Source organism: Scatophagus argus, chromosome 19 (genome assembly GCF_020382885.2).
Source record: "Scatophagus argus isolate fScaArg1 chromosome 19, fScaArg1.pri, whole genome shotgun sequence".
NCBI lineage: Eukaryota > Metazoa > Chordata > Actinopteri > Scatophagidae > Scatophagus > Scatophagus argus.
This window is the reverse complement of record NC_058511.1, coordinates 2177293-2197909: the sequence shown is the minus strand read 5'-3', so window position 1 is coordinate 2197909 and position 20617 is coordinate 2177293. Positions and strand designations below refer to the sequence as shown.

The 20617-nt window shown below is 42.0% G+C and overlaps 2 protein-coding genes across 16 annotated transcripts in view; one reads left to right on the top strand and one right to left on the bottom strand.

Annotated features, from left to right (window-relative positions):
• LOC124050319 overlaps positions 1 to 20617 on the bottom strand; it is a 242614-nt gene that overhangs the window by 71504 nt on the left and 150493 nt on the right. The window lies entirely within an intron of this gene.
• galnt14 (UDP-N-acetyl-alpha-D-galactosamine:polypeptide N-acetylgalactosaminyltransferase 14 (GalNAc-T14)) overlaps positions 800 to 20617 on the top strand; it is a 112424-nt gene continuing 92606 nt past the window's right edge. For 2 of the 5 annotated variants that reach the window (XM_046372748.1, XM_046372746.1), the window contains exon 1: positions 3205 to 3564. In XM_046372748.1, the coding sequence (XP_046228704.1) occupies positions 3391 to 3564 (174 nt within the window). In that variant the 5' untranslated portion in view covers positions 3205 to 3390. Of the gene's footprint in view, positions 983 to 1514; positions 1608 to 3204; positions 3565 to 20617 lie in introns of those variants that run through there. The other 3 variants (XM_046372747.1, XM_046372744.1, XM_046372743.1) reach the window with 3 other exon arrangements.

Below are 20617 nucleotides of genomic sequence, written 5' to 3'. Positions count from 1 at the left end.
ACATAAGTACAGTTTCGAGGTACTTTACTTGAGTGTCTACATTTTCTGCTACTTTATACCCCACTACAATTCAGAGGTAAACGCTTCTACTTTTATTTGATAATAGCTACTTTACGGGTTCAGATTAACAATACAAAATATAATCAGCAAATAAGTTATATCAACAAGACAAACGATTCACAGGAAGAAATTCACAAGCTACCCACTATTTTATAAAGTGATACACATTTAAAATATACAAAGTCAGCCAAAATAATGTATACACACATTAGGCCATAAATATTTAATTTGCATAAGTACTTCTATACATATAGATTCCTCTTTTGAAGTACTGTTGTACGATGTTTTCCCAGCAGATGGCATTATCATTGTTTTCTGATGTGTGTACATTATTTTGGCTGACTCTGTATATTTTAAATCACGTTCATCTGTTTCAGTTTTAAAGACGTGCACATTCAGGCATCCTAATGAGTACTTTTACTTATAGTACTTTATACCAATACTTTTAGTACGTTATTCCAGTACCAATACTTTTCTACAACATGATTTTGTTTCTTTTATTTAAGTGAAAGGTCCGATTACTGTTACTACACCTCTGCATGACCTGTCAAACTCAGGGTCGATCTCATTGGTTTGGTTAGCGGAAGTGGGCGGGGCCAAAGAGTAGCGTACCTTTTTAAAAAGTAGTGAGAAAGAGGCCGGGATGAAGACGTCAAGGAAACTCTTTGACAGTATTTGAGCAGGGCTCCATCTCTGTTGTTCTCACTGTTCTTGACCAAAAACAGACGACCAAGTTAATCAGGCATAACTGAGAAAAGAAAATCCCTCTCAGTTGTCTAACTTGTTGAAGTTACCACAGCAGTTAATGTGCTAACCGTTAGCACATTAACTGCTAGCAGCTAACGTTTTCATACTGCCAGGCGTCACTGTTAGCTTAGGTCAGCCGTTAGAGACGTTGTAGCCTGATAAACATGCTAAGTGGGTAAGTTTCGTTAGCTAACAAGCTACCAACACACTCAAACAACAGTTTGACTGAACAGACATGCTAACTTTTTCTTCCTCCACCCCTTTCTTTTTCAGGGAGTTAATACTGTGGGCGGGGTGTCAACGGGTCCTTAAAAGCCTTAAAAGAAAAATGTGTTTAACATTACAAATACTGGACCAGTTAGCTAAATCATGAATTAGAAGTAATTGTGAACCAGTTCGCTTGTCATCTGATTTAGGCTATCATAAGGCAAGCTAAGTTTAAAGTAATGTAGAAAGCTAAATTACCATCATTAGTGTATATTATATAAAAATAACTTGAATATAAGTCAGTATGAAGTAGTCAGGGGTTAAACACTTTGACTTTGAAAAGTCAGTCACTAGATATTTGTTAAAGTTTTCACTGGGTTTTTGAGTTGACCATGATTGTTGCAGTGTTGTGTGTGTTTATTAATGACTATTTCTTTATCAACTTTTTGGTATTTGAACACATACACTGTTTGCTTATTAGATCCCCCTTGTTGTTGCAGGGACTCAAACCCCACACCTCCTTCTTCACCAAGTTATCTTCAGTGTGATGAACTCAAACACCCAGAGGACCCTGCTGAAAAGTCACCTTAAAGGTACACACACACACACACACACACACACCTAAATCAATACAGTGAGGAACAATGGTGGAATGTAGCTAAGCAGGCCTACATTTACTCAAGTTCTGTATTTAAGTACAAAGTCCTCCTTGAGTATTTTATCCAAATTTCTTCTAGTTCTTCACTACATGTGAGGGATGAGTGAAGATTAGTCCACACAGACAAAGGGCAGGTACTCTGCTGAGACACTAGGTGGTGCACTAAGACAGGAAAGACTCTCCTCCGGTTCATCACATGAGAAGGATCATTTTTATTTTTGTTCTGCATGTTTTATTGATAACACAACGATGGAACCGTGTACTCAGTGGTGTCTGATAATTTATTAAAATAAAATGTGGTGTAACTGACGGTTTTCTTCTTGTCAGCTTGTCACTTGATGTGACTGCTCTTCTCTCTCCATCCTCTCCCCATCTCACTCCTCTTCTTTCAGTTCTTTTCTTTCTCACCATCTTTTCTCTCCTCATGTGTTTCCACCTTCTGCCTTTCTCTCTTGTTTTCTCCTCACATCTTCTCCACTTCTTCTGTTTTTTTAAATCCCATTTTCCCATCTTTCTTTCTCCTATTGGCACAATTGTTTCTGCTTTCCTCCCCTTTTTTTATTCTCCAGTTCTCTCTGTCGTCACACCAAAAATAAACATGTTAAAAATAAGCCAAGAATAGGTTGATAAAGTACAGCACAGTTGCATTAATGGCTCCATTTTTAGCCAGCAAGAGAACCACAAAGAGTTTTAATTCAGTCCTTGTAGGTTTGGTGCTGCTATGAGCTGTTTTATTCTGCTTCCTTTGCTTTGCTGCGTCCTCCGGTGCTGTGCTGCTTCTTTTTTGGGTTTAATTTCGTCTTTGGTGATGATGCAATAATCCCTTCTATTGTCTTATTTTTGCTTTTTGTCAGAGGCTGCAGCCAGTGATTATCTTTGTTTTTGAATTTTCTCAATTCATCATTTCGGTCAACAAAATGTCTGAAATTGATTCAGCTTCAGTTGTGCTTGTTTTGTCTGACCAACAGTCTAATAGCAGCCTACACAACAGAAAACTAATAAGGCAGTATGTATGGTTTAAATATGTTTGGTTTAAGAGTGACTTGAAATACAGAATGAAATTCTCTGATGAGTACCTGACATGATTTTTACAGGAAAAATACCACATTAAACCCTGAATCACCAACTCCTCCCTCATTAGAATATATAAGAACATGCAAATATGTTTCACGTCACAAGTTTCAGTGAAGCTCAGACATCCAGGAGGAAGAAGAAAAACACATTTCTGATTGGAGCTGGACTTTAAATGATTGATTTGTTGTATATTAATTTTCTGTTGTTCGATGTGATTATCTCGATCTCTTTTGTCCTCTCTTCACCTGTCACCGTCCCGTTCCGTTTTAGTGGAGTAGTTGTGGGTGTCGGCAGGTGGAGCTCCACGCTCTCCCGTTCAAACCTTCAGGAGGGTCCACGACACCCTCAGAGAAACACGCTGACACACACACACACACGTGCACGCACGCGCACACGAACACGGCTGTCAGGCGTGTCAGAGAAGCGCTCGAGCCTCAGTGAGTTGAGAGGGAGGGAGAGAGGGGCGGAGAGAGCGCGCTCTGTAGTCGGTGCTTCACCGTCAGGGGGACCGGACACACTTGTGCGTGTTAGTTAGTGTAGGCTGGCTGGTCGGTGCGGTTGTTTTATTTGTTTTCTCGCTTCTGTAAAATGGGATTCTGACAGCAGCCGGCCTGCGGGCGCCGCCGGCTCCTCCTGACCGGAAAATGAAGCGTCTCTGTCGGAAGCTGGCGGTGGCCGTGGCGGTGCTGGTGTGGCTGGGGGCGCTGGTTTACCTGCTGGTGCTGAGCCGGAGGAAGCTGCCGGAGCTCGGTACCGGAGCAGGAGCAGCAGCAGGAGGCGGAGGAGTAGCGGGAGGCGGAGAGACAGCGCTCAACCAGGTGAAGCAGAGACGCGGCCACCTCCCTGAGAGAGACAGAGAGTGTGTGTGTGTGTGTGTGTGTGACCGTAAGAAAAGACCAGCGAGTCTGTGGAGTTCAGAGCAGTCACACCGTGGGCTCATTTCCGACAGGAAACCCGTAATATCACTGTGCCAGCGTCAGTTAGGAGTTTACTGGGATGTTAGTGGCTGGTTCTGGTTGTTTTATGGTGTTTGTGTAGCAGTCTGGCTGTGACCTCTGTGCACTTTTCTCCCAAACCTCAAGCATAGTTTGTGATTCAGTGGAGTCTAAACAGAGCAGCACCTCAACGGCAGTGAAGCTTCTGATGCTGGTACAACTAACTGACACCTGTGAGAAGTTGCAAGGATTCCTATTTTAGGAGACTTTTTAATGTTTTGAGTATTAATTCTCAATATGCAAAAATGCAGGCCAGTCAAAGTAAGAAATGTTACAAAATCAAAACCAAACATAAGAACTTGATTCAGGTAAATGTACTTATCTCCTCCCTATGTGTTTTTTTCTGTCTGTAAGCTAAAAGGAATCTGCTTTGTTGTACTTTAAAACTGAATTTTCTGTAATTTTTGGGTTTTATGCCATCACTTTAGATTCCTTTTTATTCCTGTTTGTTGCTGCTTTATAGATAATGATGTAATACTGAACTTGATATTTTTCAATTTCCTCTCAAATACCACAGGTGCTCTGTCTGTGCTACCACAATAATATGCCAATGCATCCTTTGTAGGGGCTCTTCTAATTGTATAAAGTTATTAGCAGATTGCTGTGGCTCCTTTGAAGATAATTGGGTTCATTTTCGACCCGGCTTGGTGTCTGCATCCAGCATGCTCTGCAGGATGTCTGCTATGCAAAAGACCCACAGCATGTTAACTGTGGCTGGTGGGATAAATTATATTGATCCTGCATCTCTTACCTTGTTTTATTGAACTACAGGCACACACATACACACACACACAAACTAGAAATGGTAACAGCCCACATTGTCAAGAAACACTCCTCTATAGGAATACTGTGACATGAGAGGACATAAAATATAAACTAGTATATAAACGGAACTTCAGTTGCATTGCAGACATTACATGCACTTATAGGATTATTAGATTAATAGAGAAGGATTCCATAAAGTCACTCTTTGCAGCTGCAGACATTATTAGCCCACCGAAGAATGTTATTAGTGTATATTGCTGGGAAATTGTAGGTTTGAGTGTATGGAGGTTCACATTAACAGCACAATGACTGTGAAGTGCCCATGAAGGTTAGCAGTGTGTTCTGTTGCCACTTATTTCAATAATGGAAGTTACTTGAACCAGAATGTGAATTTATTTCTTTATTTGTGAGTCACCCTGCACTAAAAGGAAAATCCACCCAGTTGAGTCTTCAGTATTTCCAAAGCATCACTATTAAAGGTTTTCAGATAGAAAGACTATTGTATCAGAGGGTGTGAGGGCTGCTGCATATTCAGCTCCTCCGTCACACGCCGACACTCAGCAGTCTGGGTCAAGGTGACAAGTGTTTGTACATAAAGGCTTCACACTGCTGCCTATAAAAGCTGATAGCTCTCCACTCTGCTCTTTGTGTTCCTTGTAGTTTCCTTAAATAGGCTCCGTGTCTGTTCATGTATGACAAGATTATTTGTTGTACTGATCAACAAGATGTGACCTCTGACCTCCCTGAGTGCCTTGTTACTGGTTGTTTGTAATGAATGGCTGAAATGTAAAATGCGCGGGTTGCTGAATGAAAGTGTTTAGAAAGGTTTGAATACACAGCGTAAACACACTTTACTCTACTGTTGTGTCTGTTTGAGAGAGACAGTTTGAGCTTGTGCTGTGCTGGGTGTAAAGCTCTCTCACCTCCTTCATGTCACGACACCAGAGCTGAACACGGCCATCTGACAGGTTTCGAGCAGACCACAAGATCACAGGTGATGAGGGATGGGCAGGTGGAGCTCAGGTTAAGGTTGGGTTTAAAAGATGATCATCAGTTGGTGCTTGATTTTAGAAGACATCCTAACAGTGTGAAAGAAGTGAATTCACAAAGTGTTAGCAATTTTAGAGAAATAATTTACAAAAAACCAAACAACCCAGCCAGTTATAAGCCAACAAAGCTCTTAAAACATCAGCAGTAAAGAAAATCCCCACTTTGTCCTAATTTCAAGGCTTGCCTTAAATTCATATGAGTAGGAGGTGTTTTTCAGATGGTGGATAATTCAGGCATTGAAGCTTAATCTGCTGTTGCACTCATTGTAAGTTGACCGGATAAGATCCTCAGCTAAATGCCTCAGATATGAAGTTTGAAATGTAATTAAAGTACTTCAGTTGAATGGCTGGAAACAGCTGCAACCGCTTAGCTGATCAGGAGAAGAAGAAGGGGGAAAAAAGACTTGTCTTGTGTGGACTTGTTCTGTGAGATGTGAGCCTACAGACCAATGAAAAAGATCTGTGTTCATTAAGCAGGGCGCTGTGTGTGTGTGTGTATCATTTTCAAGTCAGGACACACACACACATGCTGTAACACCTCAGCTAATACAGACCTGCCAACTTAATCCTGCAGTTTTTCGCACCCAGCACTCAAAATTGTAAGTTCTGTCAGCAGTTCGTAGAGAAACAAACTCTAAATTGGCTGTTTCTGTTGCACTTTTATATTATTCAAATGTGAGTTAAAACAGGATTGGGGATATGTCTTAATTAGAGAAACATCTGAACCAAGGTCTTCTGGACTGAACTTTACAAAAAGCAGGGGGCTCAGTCCTGTATCTTCAGTGTAGTGGGATGTATAAAGGCTAACACTTTCAATGTAAAAACCTGAAGTTCTCCTGCAAGATTTGATGGTGCATGTTGCTAGCTGTTTCCTTAAAGGGATAGTTCACCCCAAAATCAAAAATGAACACTTCTCCTCTTTGCTGTGGTGCTGTCCATTCATCTACATTGTTTTGGTGTGAGTTGCAAAAGTCTGTCTTCTGTTGAATATAATGGAACTCAACAGCTATTCTCTTGTGGTGCTCAAAGAGCCAAAAAAAACATTTGAGAGACCAGTTTTGGAGCTATGTAGGAGTTGTTGTCTTTCGGTATCACTGCGCAGAAGGAAACAGGCATCTACTCATGGATGAAAGGTTTGCTCAATAAGCTAACTAAGCCAGCTAACTTTACAGCCCAGACGAGAATGATGCCATCAGTGTTTAAACAAGGTGGACCAAAATGCATGTAAACCCCCTGAGCTGCCACAAATATTACAGGAAAATAATTAAAGAAAGTACTGTTTTTTGGATGCTTTGTCCTTTAGGTTTGAACCCAGAATCATACTTGCATGGTAGCAGGTTATATATATATATATTTTTTAAGGTTTTCATCCAGACACCAGCATCTGTTCCTGCTATTATTCATACATGCATGTAATCAGATGTTGTTTACATGGGCTCTTACCCTCATTATTGGCCTAATTACAGTATAATCACTTTATTAATGTGCATGTAAATTCAGCCTGTGGTTGTGTATGACAGCTCGCAGGTGAGAATGTGCAGAGGTGTGTAAATGTGAAGCAAACTGTAGCTCAGAAACCCCCAGTAGATAAATCCCCAGCATGTAACAAACAACCAGCACGCAGTTATGTTTCCTCTGAAGGATCCTGCATACATGTAAACTGCATGCTTGTGAATGATAGAAAAAAAAAATCAGCTCTCAACACCTGCAGTGTGTGTGTGCGAGTGTAAGTCAGGATGATGATGTGTGTAAGTTTTGTCAGCAGTACTTGTGGCACCGTGCGCTATTCAAATGCTAATGCAGAATTCCCATTCCTCACAGGATTAGACCTGCACGCCTGTTTACCTAGTGCGACTACTTCCTGTACAAGACATGGTACCCCTGTTTGCACACAACACACACACACACACACACACGCACACACACACACTTAAATGCAGGATCACATCCTTATCTGCATGTGCATACAAGAAAAAAAAAAAGGTATTTCTTGCACAGAGGCAAGAACACACACATGCACACACACACACACACACACACACACACACACACACACTGAGAGAGAGCCTTTGAAGCAGTGTGGTTGGAGTGTGCCCGTGTCCTCAGGCAGGTTGGCAGGGGATCTTTATGGAATTTCTGCCTTCAGAAGTCCAAACATGAGAGGAAACAGTCTGTTGGTTCATTGAATACTGAAGGACACTCAGCTTCTGTGTGTGTGTGTCTCTCTCTCCCTGTCTCTCTCTCTTCCCGTCTGTCTCTCTCCCTGTCTCTCTCTCTCTCTCTCTCTCTGTCTCTCTCTCCCTCCCTCTCTCTCTCTCTGTCTCTCTCTCTCTCTCTCTGTCTCTCTCTCCCTGTCTCTCTCTCTCTCTGTCTCTCTCTCTCTCTCTCTGTCTCTCTCTCCCTGTCTCTCTCTCTCCCTGTCTCTCTCTATCTCTGTAATGCATGAATGTCAAACGTTGGGCAGATGTTTGATTAGATGAAAATCTGAATGTTTTATACGATGGAGCACACAGAAATAATATAATACTGCACAATTACAATTGGAATTACAATGAAATAGAATTGAGATACTGCCTTTTAAACCTTTTTACAGATCCTGTAAATATCCTATTTATTGTGTGTGTGTGTGTATATATATATAATTTAAATTATGGATGATTTCATCAATATTTTCAGTGCCAGACCAGACTAGCCAACGAGAAAGAAATCCAGTTTGGCATTGCCAAACAGTGGTTCTGCCCCTAGCGGCTGAACTGAAATTGAGTCTCACCACCAGTTTTTTGCTGGAGAAAAGAAAACCCGTGACCTCGTCTCTCGACCGTTTTCTCATCCAGGCTCTCTGCTCTTGCTTTTTCTCAGTTTAAAGCATTACCACAACAAGTCGTTGCACAACATCAGTTGCCGTTTTCTTTAAATCTGCTTCCCCGTGATGTCACGTGAGAGTGCTCAACCGAGGTGGCACACTGCTCAGCAGTTTCAGTTTTAACTTAGGAAAGTTTACGAATAGCTCTGACTGAAAACAGACTGAGACACTGAGCTTAGGGGGGTCAGGCATTGGCTGAGATCCAATACATCCTGTAACAACCAAAACACAGCTTAAAATTCTCATTCACATCAAAATAAAGTCACGTAGTGTGAAGCTGGCTGGTTGACAGACGGGTGAAAATTAAATTCTCTCCCTCTGTCCAATTTCTTTTTTTTGCGTTTCCTTCCCTGTGTGTGTCAGTGTGAATGACGGAGATGTGACTAAAAAGACTTTTATAGAGATCTTACATTAAAAAGAGCTACAGGATGAATTGGTAAAATACAATCGCACGGACAATTCTCTCAACTCACGTATCTTTATTGCAGCTTTCTTCGCAGCTCAATCTCTCCTTCCGTTCATTCGTTTCAGTCTCAGTTTCTCTCTCTCTCTTCCTCTCGTTTGTCGGGGAAACAAAATCAATGCTCCGGTATACGCGCTTGTGTATCACAACGCCCAATCGCTCCACAATGTCGCAAGGCAAACACACGCACAATACTCTAAACCACTAATCTACACACACATTACACACACTGCAGTCTCACACACACACACACAGTTGAAATTATTCATTTCCCCGTCATATGAAATGCAGTTATTGTTCCTTTCTCGTTCCCTCTCCCTATCAGGAGGTATTCACATGGACAAGAGGAGAGGGAAATGAGTTTTCAGAGCGGCTGTAACCAGCTCCCAGGGAGGGAATAATAATAATAATGTTTTATATGAGGCCCTCTGTACAGCAGGGCCCACAGGTTGGCTAACTAGACTTGGCTCTGGCACCGGGGGCCTCATTTGTGAAACACGCTGGGGAAATGAAGCCGTCTGTGGTTCAACAGCTACAGCTGCTGATAAATCACAAAAGTCACCTGCTAGTTCTGCTCTTTTGCACTTTTTCTCCGCTCCTCTGGGGACAAACAGCACGTGTCAGTAGTGGATGTCGTCAGTTTATCTCTCCTACTGACAATGCAAATTGGAGCTTGTACTTGACTTCCTGCATTTTTTTTTATCAGTCAAATTCAGTGACTGAAGGCCACTCAGACCAATTTTACTGAGCTGATGAGCATCACCTGAATGCAGCATGACTGTAATTTTGTAGCTCTGACATGTCTCTTCTTTTTTTTTTAAGTTTCTCTGAAACTATTTGCTATCTCCGATTTTAATATTTAAATTTTAATCTTTTTTGTTTGTTTAAACTGCAGAGGAACTAACTGAATTAACTGAATGCAACAAATGTGCAGAAAAAAAGGCATCAAAATGAGATGAGTTTCCCGCTTGTGTCCTTGTTCAGTCCATTTTGAAGCAGAAGCACCGTGCAGTCTGAATGCCAGGTCTTGTCGAAGGTTACCAGACTAAATGTTGTGATTGATGAGAAGTGATCATTGACGAGATGGCATATAAGTGAGTGAGGAGTTTATGACACCAGCTGGAGTGATTTCTTGTTTTGCTCCTCTGTGGCATTCAGCTAAATGAACAGTTCTGATATCATACACAGACAGGCAATTTGCAATCATCGTGCCGTTTCTGCATTAAGGAGCATGTTTCTCACAAAAGGCACAAGAAAGTGTGTTTTGCATTTTTTCCCTCTTCATCCCTTCTTCCTTTATAAATGATTCAGATGATTCAGAGGAAAAAACAGCAAGAATCAGCATAAATGGGATTTTTTAAAGTTGAGGATGCGGCATAATCAAGCATCTTTGACTGCAAAATTATCCAAGTGTACTGTTTGTGCACGCGTGTGTCTGTTATGCACACACCCACACACACACACACACACACACACGGATAAACAGGCGAGGAGGGACTGAAAGCAGCTGATAACTGGGATGGTGTCATCCAGTGCCAATAAATCACAACTGTGCGTGTGTTGAAATAACATTCATACGTATTTCATTTATGTTATATAGAGCATCAGTTTGTGTGCTGCTGTGAGTGTGTGTTTCCACTGGTGCCACACACACACATTTTGTCACTGTCAGTGACAAGGCATGCACCTCAGTCACACTGCACAACACATGTCTTTACACTGTATGTGTGTGTGTGTGTGTTTGGGAGAAGAAGGAAAAGAAGAAAATGTTCTCATGAGTTCACTGTCAGCTTCTCACAGTGACCAGGTACACACAACTGAATGATTAATTATTTCATTATTTAGTTATCAATTATTTGATATAGGGATGAAGAGAAACCAGGTTAACACAGCTGCTGAGAAAACCTGTTTGTAACAGGGTGTAAACAGAGTGTATGTGCATGATAAAGACTTCATAAAGGCAAGGTAACTTGGTAAGCAAGGTAAGCAGTGCAGATGGATGAAAGGAAATATCAGTGTTTGTATTGTATTAAAAGCAATTAAATCCAAAAAACTGATCTAAAACTGAACCAAACCAGTGGAAGTGGAAAATCAAAAACTGCTCGTCACTGTAGCACAGAGCAGGGCAACTGAGGCTACAGCTACCTGCAGTTTAATACGCCTACCTCCAGAGCTGCAGCGATTAATCAGTCGATCAAAAGAAATCACCAAAATGTCAAACATTTGCTGGTTCCAGCTCCTTAAATGCAAAGATTTTATGGACTGAATAATTAATCACTCAGTTGTATGTATACACCTACATCTTTCTTGCTATTTTGCTATATTAACATATTCATTAACTTAAGGGTCCTTATGTACACCTGCAATCAGGAATCCATACCCACTGTACATGAATCTCCATACAGCCAAACGTTTCACCTATACAACGCAGTGTTAGCCTGGCATAGCACTCAAAAAACTGTCTGTGCTCCTCCATGCTGCAACACCTGTCCCCCCTACCTGTCCTACGTCCACGTAGCTCCAGAAACGGCTCCTACATGGACATTAATGGAGTAATAATAATTAGTTAAATAATGGCCAGCGTTTCTGCTGCTGACTAGTGTGGGTAAATGACTAGTGGACTAATCACACACATCACTGAACGTTGTTACGTGTAACCTGGTTACTTTGTGAATGTCAACATAGTCAAAGGAAAGGATAGTGTGTGTGTGTGTGTGTGAATAGGGCTCTCATTGTCTCCAGCCATTTGTGTGAGTGTGTGTGCTGGTGCGAAAATTGTAATTCTCACCTTGATGCATGTAGGATTAAGCCATCAATCTAGTTTATAGAGAGCGCAGGGTAAAGTGAGGATAAAGAGAGTGCGGGAGAAAGATAACAGAGAGGGACGACAGAGATGGGAGGTGAACAAAAGAGGAAAAACTGAAAACAAGAAGGGAAAATGTAGAGAGAGTCAAAGAGAGGGAGAGAAATGAGAGACAGCAGCTGTGACAGAAAAGGAGAACAGAAAAGTCAAGGGAAAAGCAATGAACTTGGGAGAAGAACAGGATGACAAAATGAAAATGAGACAAAAAATGGATAAAATGGAAATAAGAGTAACGTAGAATGTAGAGAGAGGGAGGAATAGATAGACAAAAAGGAGAGAAAGAGACACACAGACCACACAACACGAACAACAACAGTGAGGCGACAGGGAGTAAATGAACTGGTTTAAAGCAGACAGAGTACAAGCTGTTTTCGCTGTCGTCAGTCATTTGTGCTCAGTGTGTCATTTCTCTGCTCAGTGCCAGTTACAGCCAGCGTCTCCTGTCACTGCCTCTGTGTTAGCACAAGCTAGTATCAATACTGCTACAGAACTGCATGGCGGACGTGTAAGCAGTGAGGTGGAACATACAAGAAGCCACTTAGACTTGGACTTTATTTTGTATTACTGGTATGAGCTGGATGTGCTTCCTGCTGGAGCACAGATGCAAATAGATCCATTTGTATCCAACAGTGTCAATATGCCACGAAGCACAAATGATGTAAGCGTGACAGTTTTGATATGTTGACTTTGAAACATTATGTTCATACTTTTGGCCATCTTTCCAAAAAAGAGATTAAGAGGAGCCCAGCAGGGAAAGGAAATGAGTGGTCAGATCACACATTAACTCCCAGATCAGCCATATAATTGAACTGGAATGAGTGCACCTGAAACGTTAATATTAAAACCTCTCACTGCGTGAATAAGCTTCGGCACACAGCTACATTAAGCACTAGTGAGTAAAACGATATAATAACTGATAGGTATGCAGGATGAAACTATAAAAGACCAGCCTGGGCTTCATGGTTTGCCATCTGGACCAAAACTCATATGATGTTGGTGCTGATATTGAAAGTTCTGTGTGGTATTTCAACATTTTCCTTTCACAGCTGCATTTATGTGAGAGCATTTCAATATTCCAGCCATGTGGCAGTGCGGTCCTGCCGAGGTTCTGTCTTCCTGTCTTAAAAGTGTCACGGTGAGCGTCATTGTGAAGGTTCTACCTGAGTCCACAGCTCTGCCTTTTGTAATCTCAGCAGTGAAGCTTATTTCATGGCTGCACGGTGCTGTCAGCTCACCACCCACAAAACAGAGTGTGTCGTCTCTGTATGTGTTGCTGTTGATGTAGTCGCCATCAACTCCACATCCTTGCTGTCGGTGTTGTTGTCATTGCTGCTGTTGTTGTTGTTGCTGGGGCTAATAGCAGATATATCCTCTCCATTAGCAGTTAATCTCCTTGCCAAGAGAGTGAAGAAAGCAATATTACCAGGAGGATTTAAACAAGCGCTCCTCTATCTTCCTCCTCCTCCTCCTCCTCTTCCTCCTCCTCCTGCTCAACTACCGTCTGAAAACTCAAATCTTTCCTTCTTCCTCAGCAACAAAGATGCATGCACACACACACACACACACACACACACACACATGCACACACACACAAAATATTGTGCATTACCCAACTGGCCCTGCTGCTTGTGGGCAATAACGAAAGGGATTAGATTGAAAGCTCTAAACTCTGCACACACCTCACACCTGTAACACACACACACTCTCTCACACACACATACACACATGCACACACAACTCCCATCAAGACATTTAATAATGAATCTGTGTGTGTTGCTGTGAGAGTTGTGTGCTAGTTTTTATTACTTTTCCTGTCCATTGTTTGATAACAGTGCACCGTGTGTGTGTGTGTGTGTGTGTGTGTGTGTGCGTGTGTGAGCGTTCTGACATGATATTTATCACACATCTGTTAGTTACCCCAGTTGAAATTCCAGAAATATATTTTTCATGGAGGGAAGCTTGATGCAAAGGTGAAAGAGAGCGTGAGAGGATGTGAGTGTGTGTGTGTGTGTGAGAGAGAGAGAGAGGGGGATAGAGAGAGAGGTGGGGCCAGAGAGGAGAAGTAGAAGAAAAGAATGAGCACATTTTGTATTTTTTCGCTTCTTTTAAGTTTGTTTTTATTCATGGCTTTTGCAGAGGATGAATTATTGCCCTGCTTCCAGACTGCTTGCTCTGCAGTGTTTGCTGAGCATCTCCCACCACACACACACACACGGTTGTGAGCATTTATATTCACCAGCGAAGGTGGGTTTTGTAGGAGAAGGTGAGGAATTTTGAGCAGCTGTGATTGGATAAACAGGTTCCCAGTCGACTGTCCACTGGGATATAAGTATGGATTAGAGAGGAGAGAGAGGGCAGTAATGTCCTATGGCAACAACAGCACCTGAATTGGTGATGTGGTGTTAGAAAACACTCTGGTTTTTGGGAGTGTGTGGCAGCGTTATGCATTAGCAAATGTAACCTGTCAAGGAGCACAGAAAGACAGTTTGATTACACTCACTGACAATGCAGGAAGTGATGCGACGTTCGTGTACAACAGGGAAGTTGCAGAAGTACAAGACCGGTTGGTGGATGTATGTCAGTGTGTGTATTCATTGTCAGATTCCTGCCAAGTCTGCTTTAACGTCCGGCTGCAAATCAAACACTTTTTGCCTGAATTTCAAAAATGACGTGGTTTCATTTTAAAGAATGGCAGTGATTGACTGTAAGAGAGGAAAAACAACAATCTGCAGACAGAAGCAACAAGCTGAACGTTGGAAAGCAAAGCTGTACATGAAACTCCTTTCTTGCTGTTTATTTTAAAGAGTGTCAGTGCAGATGATGCTTGCAGTTTGCAGTATTTGCTCTGTATTTGCTGGACTTGGATATTTGGATGTTGGTTCTATAGGGTTTTTTCTTTGTTTGTTTTTGCTAAATGTGGCCTGTCAGTATTTCAGTATCAATGTCAATATATCAATTTTGTCAGCACATTCTTGGAAGATATTTATTAAGCTTGGACAGTTTGGCTTTCCCTCCTACTGAAGCTCTGGGGCCCCAGAAATGGAATTCGGGATAGCACTAATATTTTTTGTGGTTGTGGATTATTTGGTTCATGAAATTTCCTCTTGCCAGAAATATCAGATTGACCTGCTCCAGGACCACGAGCTTTGGGTGGTGAACGCAGCACACAGTATTTGTTACTCCCAACAACATAATTTGGCAGCACAAAATAAGGATACGTCCAGTGATACAGAGAAAGAAGTCTTATGTTTCATAAATATCTGCATATCAGTGTTTGCTTGTGACTGCTGACAGCATGAGTACAGTCTGACAGTATTTCATTGTGTCTGACAGTATCTCAGTAGTGTGTACTCCATAATTTCACCAGTATAAACGACAGTGTTTTTTTTCTACCTTCTGTCTTACAGTATATCAGTAGTTAACGGTATGTACTTCTTGCCTCGGTTTTCATCCTGAGGTTACTCATATGTGTGTGTGTGGAGGGTGAAAATGTGCATCTGTACAAGGTAACGTTTAAATTACATCCCATCTGTCACCTCATACATATGCATGCAGAAACACAAGCGGACCAACAGCCTTGGTTGTTTTTCCTCCACAGTTTTGAGCTCAGTTGAACAGAGACAGAAAGCCCTGCAGAGCTGCAAAGAAAAACACTTTAAATTCAAGGAGAATTTTAGATGTAAACACCTACAAACATACTCTCTCTCTCTCTCTCTGTTTATCTCCCTCTCTCTCTCTACCACTCTCTTACACGCTCTCCATGTACTTTATGGTGGATGCTTTTATCCCCGGCTCTTTGCTGTACCATGAATATGCGATGTGATCCTCTCTTGATCCCTGTGGGGAAATTGTGGCTCGTCTCCGCTCTGCCGCCTCCACAGGGTGGTGGTGGGGGTATTCAGAGGTCGGGGTCAGGCTCGGTTACAGCGAGGCACTGGTGCCTTGCTCAGTGGCACTTCAGCTGGACTGTTAGAGTACATGACTGTGTGTGTGCATGTGTGTGTGGGTGCAGCAGTCATGTGACCACACATCATGCGTGTTGAGGCCATTTCTGTGCTTTTAAGATGAACACAAATGTTGTGGCTTTTTCTGCTGTTAATCAGTGACCCTGTGATACTTGTTGATATGGAGATCCAACACACACGCCCACACACACACACACGCACACACACACCACACTTATACACATGCACGCCACAGATAATTCCACTCATGTCGCTGTGCTCCCATGATTCATTGCACCACTGCTAGATTTCAGGTTCAGTGGAGAACTCTGTGTTGTACTATGAGATATGATGCGTGAGTGTGTGTGCGCTTTTGGAGGATGCACATTTAAGTTTGGATTCATTTAGTTTTTTTGCAGATAAATCTGTCAAGGCAGTGGATAAATTAGTTGATTTATTTATTTTCTAGTAATTTACAAAGCTAGTTATATTTACATCTAAGTATCTAATATCTTTATATCTAATCTCTTAAATATCACCAAGCCAATAATGACACATCATCATGTAGAGAAACACATGCTAACGGCGGTAATTCAGCGATCCAAAACCATTGTTACTGTCACCACATCAAACTCTCACCCTTCCCACCACAACCTAACCTCGTTATTTCACCGAAACAAAGCCAAGTGTCTCACTGAGCGTAAGCAGAATATAAATGTTGGTCATTACTGCTGACAGCATAACAAATACTTATGGACCAGTTTATTTTTCCTCCTTTTTTGTTATGTCATAATGTGAAGATTAGACAAATCAGACTGAAATTAACAAACGTATCTGCATGGTTTGTAATTCCTGCATCTCATGAGACAACAAAGAGGCTTCCTGTCAGTCTCTCTAATTTCCTGTTCTGAAATTACAGTTTGAATGATGATGATGTGTGAATGGATGCTAGATTGTTGTGCAGAGGAAAAATTCACACTGAAACAAGGCTGATTATTTTAGTATCTGTTTTGGTATTTATCAATCATAACTAATTCTGCTCCACTATGAAAATGTGCAAAAATAAAAATGTGTGCACTATTCAGGTACTGTTTTTAGTGCGATCATCAGCACTGGACACAGTAGATCCATCTCAGATTGGACAGCGGAGACTGAGTTTAGGGCCCAAAACTCAGAACTTTGTTCCTCAGGTCACAATGCAGATGAGGTTCCTCATTTTCTAAAAACATCCGACATCCATCGTGCAGCAGTAGACTGGAGTGACTGTGTGTGTTTGTGAATGTGTGTATGTGTGTGTGTGTGTGTGTGTGTGTCATAGACAGAGATGTATGAGCTGGAACAGAAAACAATGTAGAAACCAAACAAGCACCGCTGCTGCAGGGAGAGATCTATACACACCCTTAATTGATGACTGAGCTGTGTGTGTGTGTGTGTGTGTGTGACTGCTGAAGGGAGGGCGGAGGCAGAAAGAGGAGAGGGTGTTTGTCTCACTGTGTTTGTGTAGTATTGACTTAGCTGTGCTCTCTCCAGACCTGAGCTCAATAAACCCCGACTTCAAACAAACAGCAACCACTTCACACGGGAGGAGAGGAGGATGGAAATACGAGGAGGTAAAAATAAACGAGGGGATATCAGAGGAGAGAGGAGGGAGGACGTGCAGAGTCACCGAGCAGGAGAGGAAGTGATGTGGGTAGGGGGGGCAGGGAGTGGAAATGAGGGGGTGAGAATGGAGGGAGGAACATGATGAGAATGAAGTAAAAGATATGCTCCATGTGACCACGGCTCAGGCTTTGAGTCTCAGATGAGCAACGATGTGTTCAAGCACAGGAGGAAGATTTTTTGTGTGATTACAGAGAAAATCAGTTGTACTTCATCACTTTGTTTCTGACCGTTGATGTGCACTCAGTTTACTCTGTAGGCGTTTGATTACTTAAAGGTCCCCTGTGGATTTTTTTTATTACTAGTTGTGCTGTGGAGCAGTGTTTTGAGCAATTCCATTGGTGATGCTGTTTTCTTCTTTCTCTTCTCTCTCTCTCTCTCTCTCTCTCTCTCTCTCACTCTCTCGCCCTCGCCCGGGGTCTGTTCCGAAGTTTCTGCCGTCTAAAAGCAAGTTTTTCCTCGCCGCTGTCCACAGTGCTTGCTCATGGGGTGCTTTGTTGGGTCTCTTTAAAAATCAAATTAAAGAGTTTGGTTTAGACTTGCTCTAACTGGAATGCATCATGAGTCAAAATATTTGGCGCTGTATAAATAAATGGAACTGAATTGAATTGAATTTTATATTTAAGCACATTTTGAGTATAATGTTAACACGTCTGTGGGCTCGCTTGGTCCGGAGGGCCACACGTACTGACTCCTCTGTGAGCTCCTGTGGACGTCCACCCGTAACACCCCTCTGTATGTTTCAGTCCTCAGAAGACAAAGTCCTGCACACGCTATTCTGCTGATCGACCGTCGGTGACGGGAATGCAGTTAATGTGCCTGCAGCTTTCCTGTCCTTCAGATCTGTCCTTCTGTCCTTTCACTCTGTGTAAAACATGAACAAAGCATAATGTTCTAATTAGTTCATCCTTTTGACATAAACTCAATTGATAACAGAGCAGAGACAACATGTTTAATGTTTTACCTCATCTCATTGATATTTGTAAATATGTGCTTATTCTGAATTTGACACCAGCAACAAACAAGTTGGGACAGGAGCAACAAAAGACTGAGAAAGCTGTCTGTTGCTCAGAACACACCTGTTTGGAACACCCGACAGGTAAACGGGTTCACCGGTAACAGGTGATGGAAAGGGTCATCCTCAATAGGCTCAGTCGTTCACCGTCAGCGATGGGTCGAGGCTCAAACACATGATTGTGTAGTGTATCATCCAATCAGCTTAGATCCAGAAAGTTCAAGAGGATGAAGACGATAAACGACACATTTCTGCAACTCTAAAAGCAAAACGTTTAATACCAAAGCCCATAACAACACAAGTCCCAAAAACTGTCTGTTAGGCACTACTGTCTCTGTATAACAGCTAAAGAAAAATAAATCAAGCAAAAATGTCTGGTTTATTATGAAGCGTAGATGCTAAGTTTGACTCTGCTTTCAGACACGTCTCCTCTTCGTCTCTCCGTCTCTCTTGTCAGCATTTGCATACATGATCACAAATTAATTATTATTACAGAAAGATATCAAACTCCATTTTCTCAAGCATCAAAGTTCAGTAATCTCATTATCTGAAGACAGCAAAATATAAAATCCGTTAGTTCAAGTGAACTTTGAATTTTATCTGTGATGGAAAGGCTCCGGTGCGGTTTATGCCTGTTCTCGCCTGATTAAAGCAGTGAAGCGCTGATCAGTCGCTTCCTCTCCCGCTCCTCTGGTTTCTCTTCAAGGAGCAGGACTGTAAAGGGCGACGCCACCCCGAGCCGCTCTGATGTTGATCTCCATCTCGAGATCTGAAGTCACAATCTGACAAAACAGTTCTCAGTTTTGTAGGATAATAAGATAGTAAGTCGTGACCTGAAGATAAGGAAAATGTGATACCTCGTTGTGGCACGCAAACTAATTGGCAGCCTTGAGATAACAGGATTAGAAAACAGTCCATGTAAATGAGGTCTCTTCCTGTGAGCAGTTCAAAGAATCCAGCCTTCTTTTAAACATGGATGCTTCACGCAGCGCCTGTCTGGACTGCAACCCATCCCGCCTTTTTCTGTTTCCTTTCTTCAGCCTGTATTGTCAGTCTTCTGGATGCTTGTCTCTTATCTGCTTGTGTAGGATTTTTTTTTTAATTATGGATTTCACGCTCAGATTGTGTGGCATAATGCTTAATCTGGAGCTGAAAATGCATATTCATATGTTTGCCTTCTTGCTCCAGAGGATTTTTATTTATTTTTTTTGCCTCTTTTGCATGAGGCAAAGCTTTGACAAAAAAAAATCAGCGTTTTAGCCTTGTTTTCTTTTCTACTTATTTTAAAAGAAGAATAAGATAAGAAAAGGAGGACTCTAAGAAGCATTGATATAAAACACAAATGCAGAGAACAAAATTAAAAGCTTGAACTGAAGTGATTTTGAAATCAGAGGAGATGAATAACCGCTGATAACGGAGTTCACTCCTGCTGCTGATGGATAATTGAAGAAGGAACATACAATAATGAAGATATCACATTTGTTTTGCCACTTTCCCTTACAGTTGTTACTGAGGTCGTACATCACAATGAAGGGGTTGACGTGTGTGTATGTGTGTGAGAGGTTATTGTTCATATGGTGCACATGAACAGTGGATAATAAAGGGGAGGCACACAGTCACACTACACACACACTCCATACATGATTTATGCCTTGGACACGATGGGTAATTCATCATCTGACTGGGCCACATATTAAAGTTAAGAGACACAGGAAGAGGAAGCGAGACAAGCCCAGTGGTGTGTGGTTTATCTGAAACAACAGGAGCCGGAAAGTGAAAACTTGATTTGTAAAGTCTGTTTTTCTGAAACTGCACACCGTTCTCATAGTGTATCTTCTGTTTTCTCTGTCATGTTGTGTGTGACTCAAACACACACGTAGAAGAATTCAGGACACGTTTTGGTGTGTAAATGATTCACGTTAAAGCAGAAGTTCTGGAGTTGGTCCAGTAAAAAACTTGATTTGACAATGAAGACGTTTTAAAGGTAAAAATCAAAGTGTAGACTCACACCAGTGCAGCCCCCCCCCCCCCCAACGCGCACACACACATCTTCAAAGAGCAGAGTCCTCATTAGCAGCAGTCCTGTTTTCAGAGGCCGACCTTCTTTCCTCTAATTGTTCAGCTCTCTGCTTCTGTCTGTGTGAATCACTCCGACGTCGAGGCGACACACTGGAAACACTCATACCAACACCCACGCTGATCACTAACTGCACTGATGCTGTTCCTGCCATCCTCGTTGCTAATGCCACCGTTAC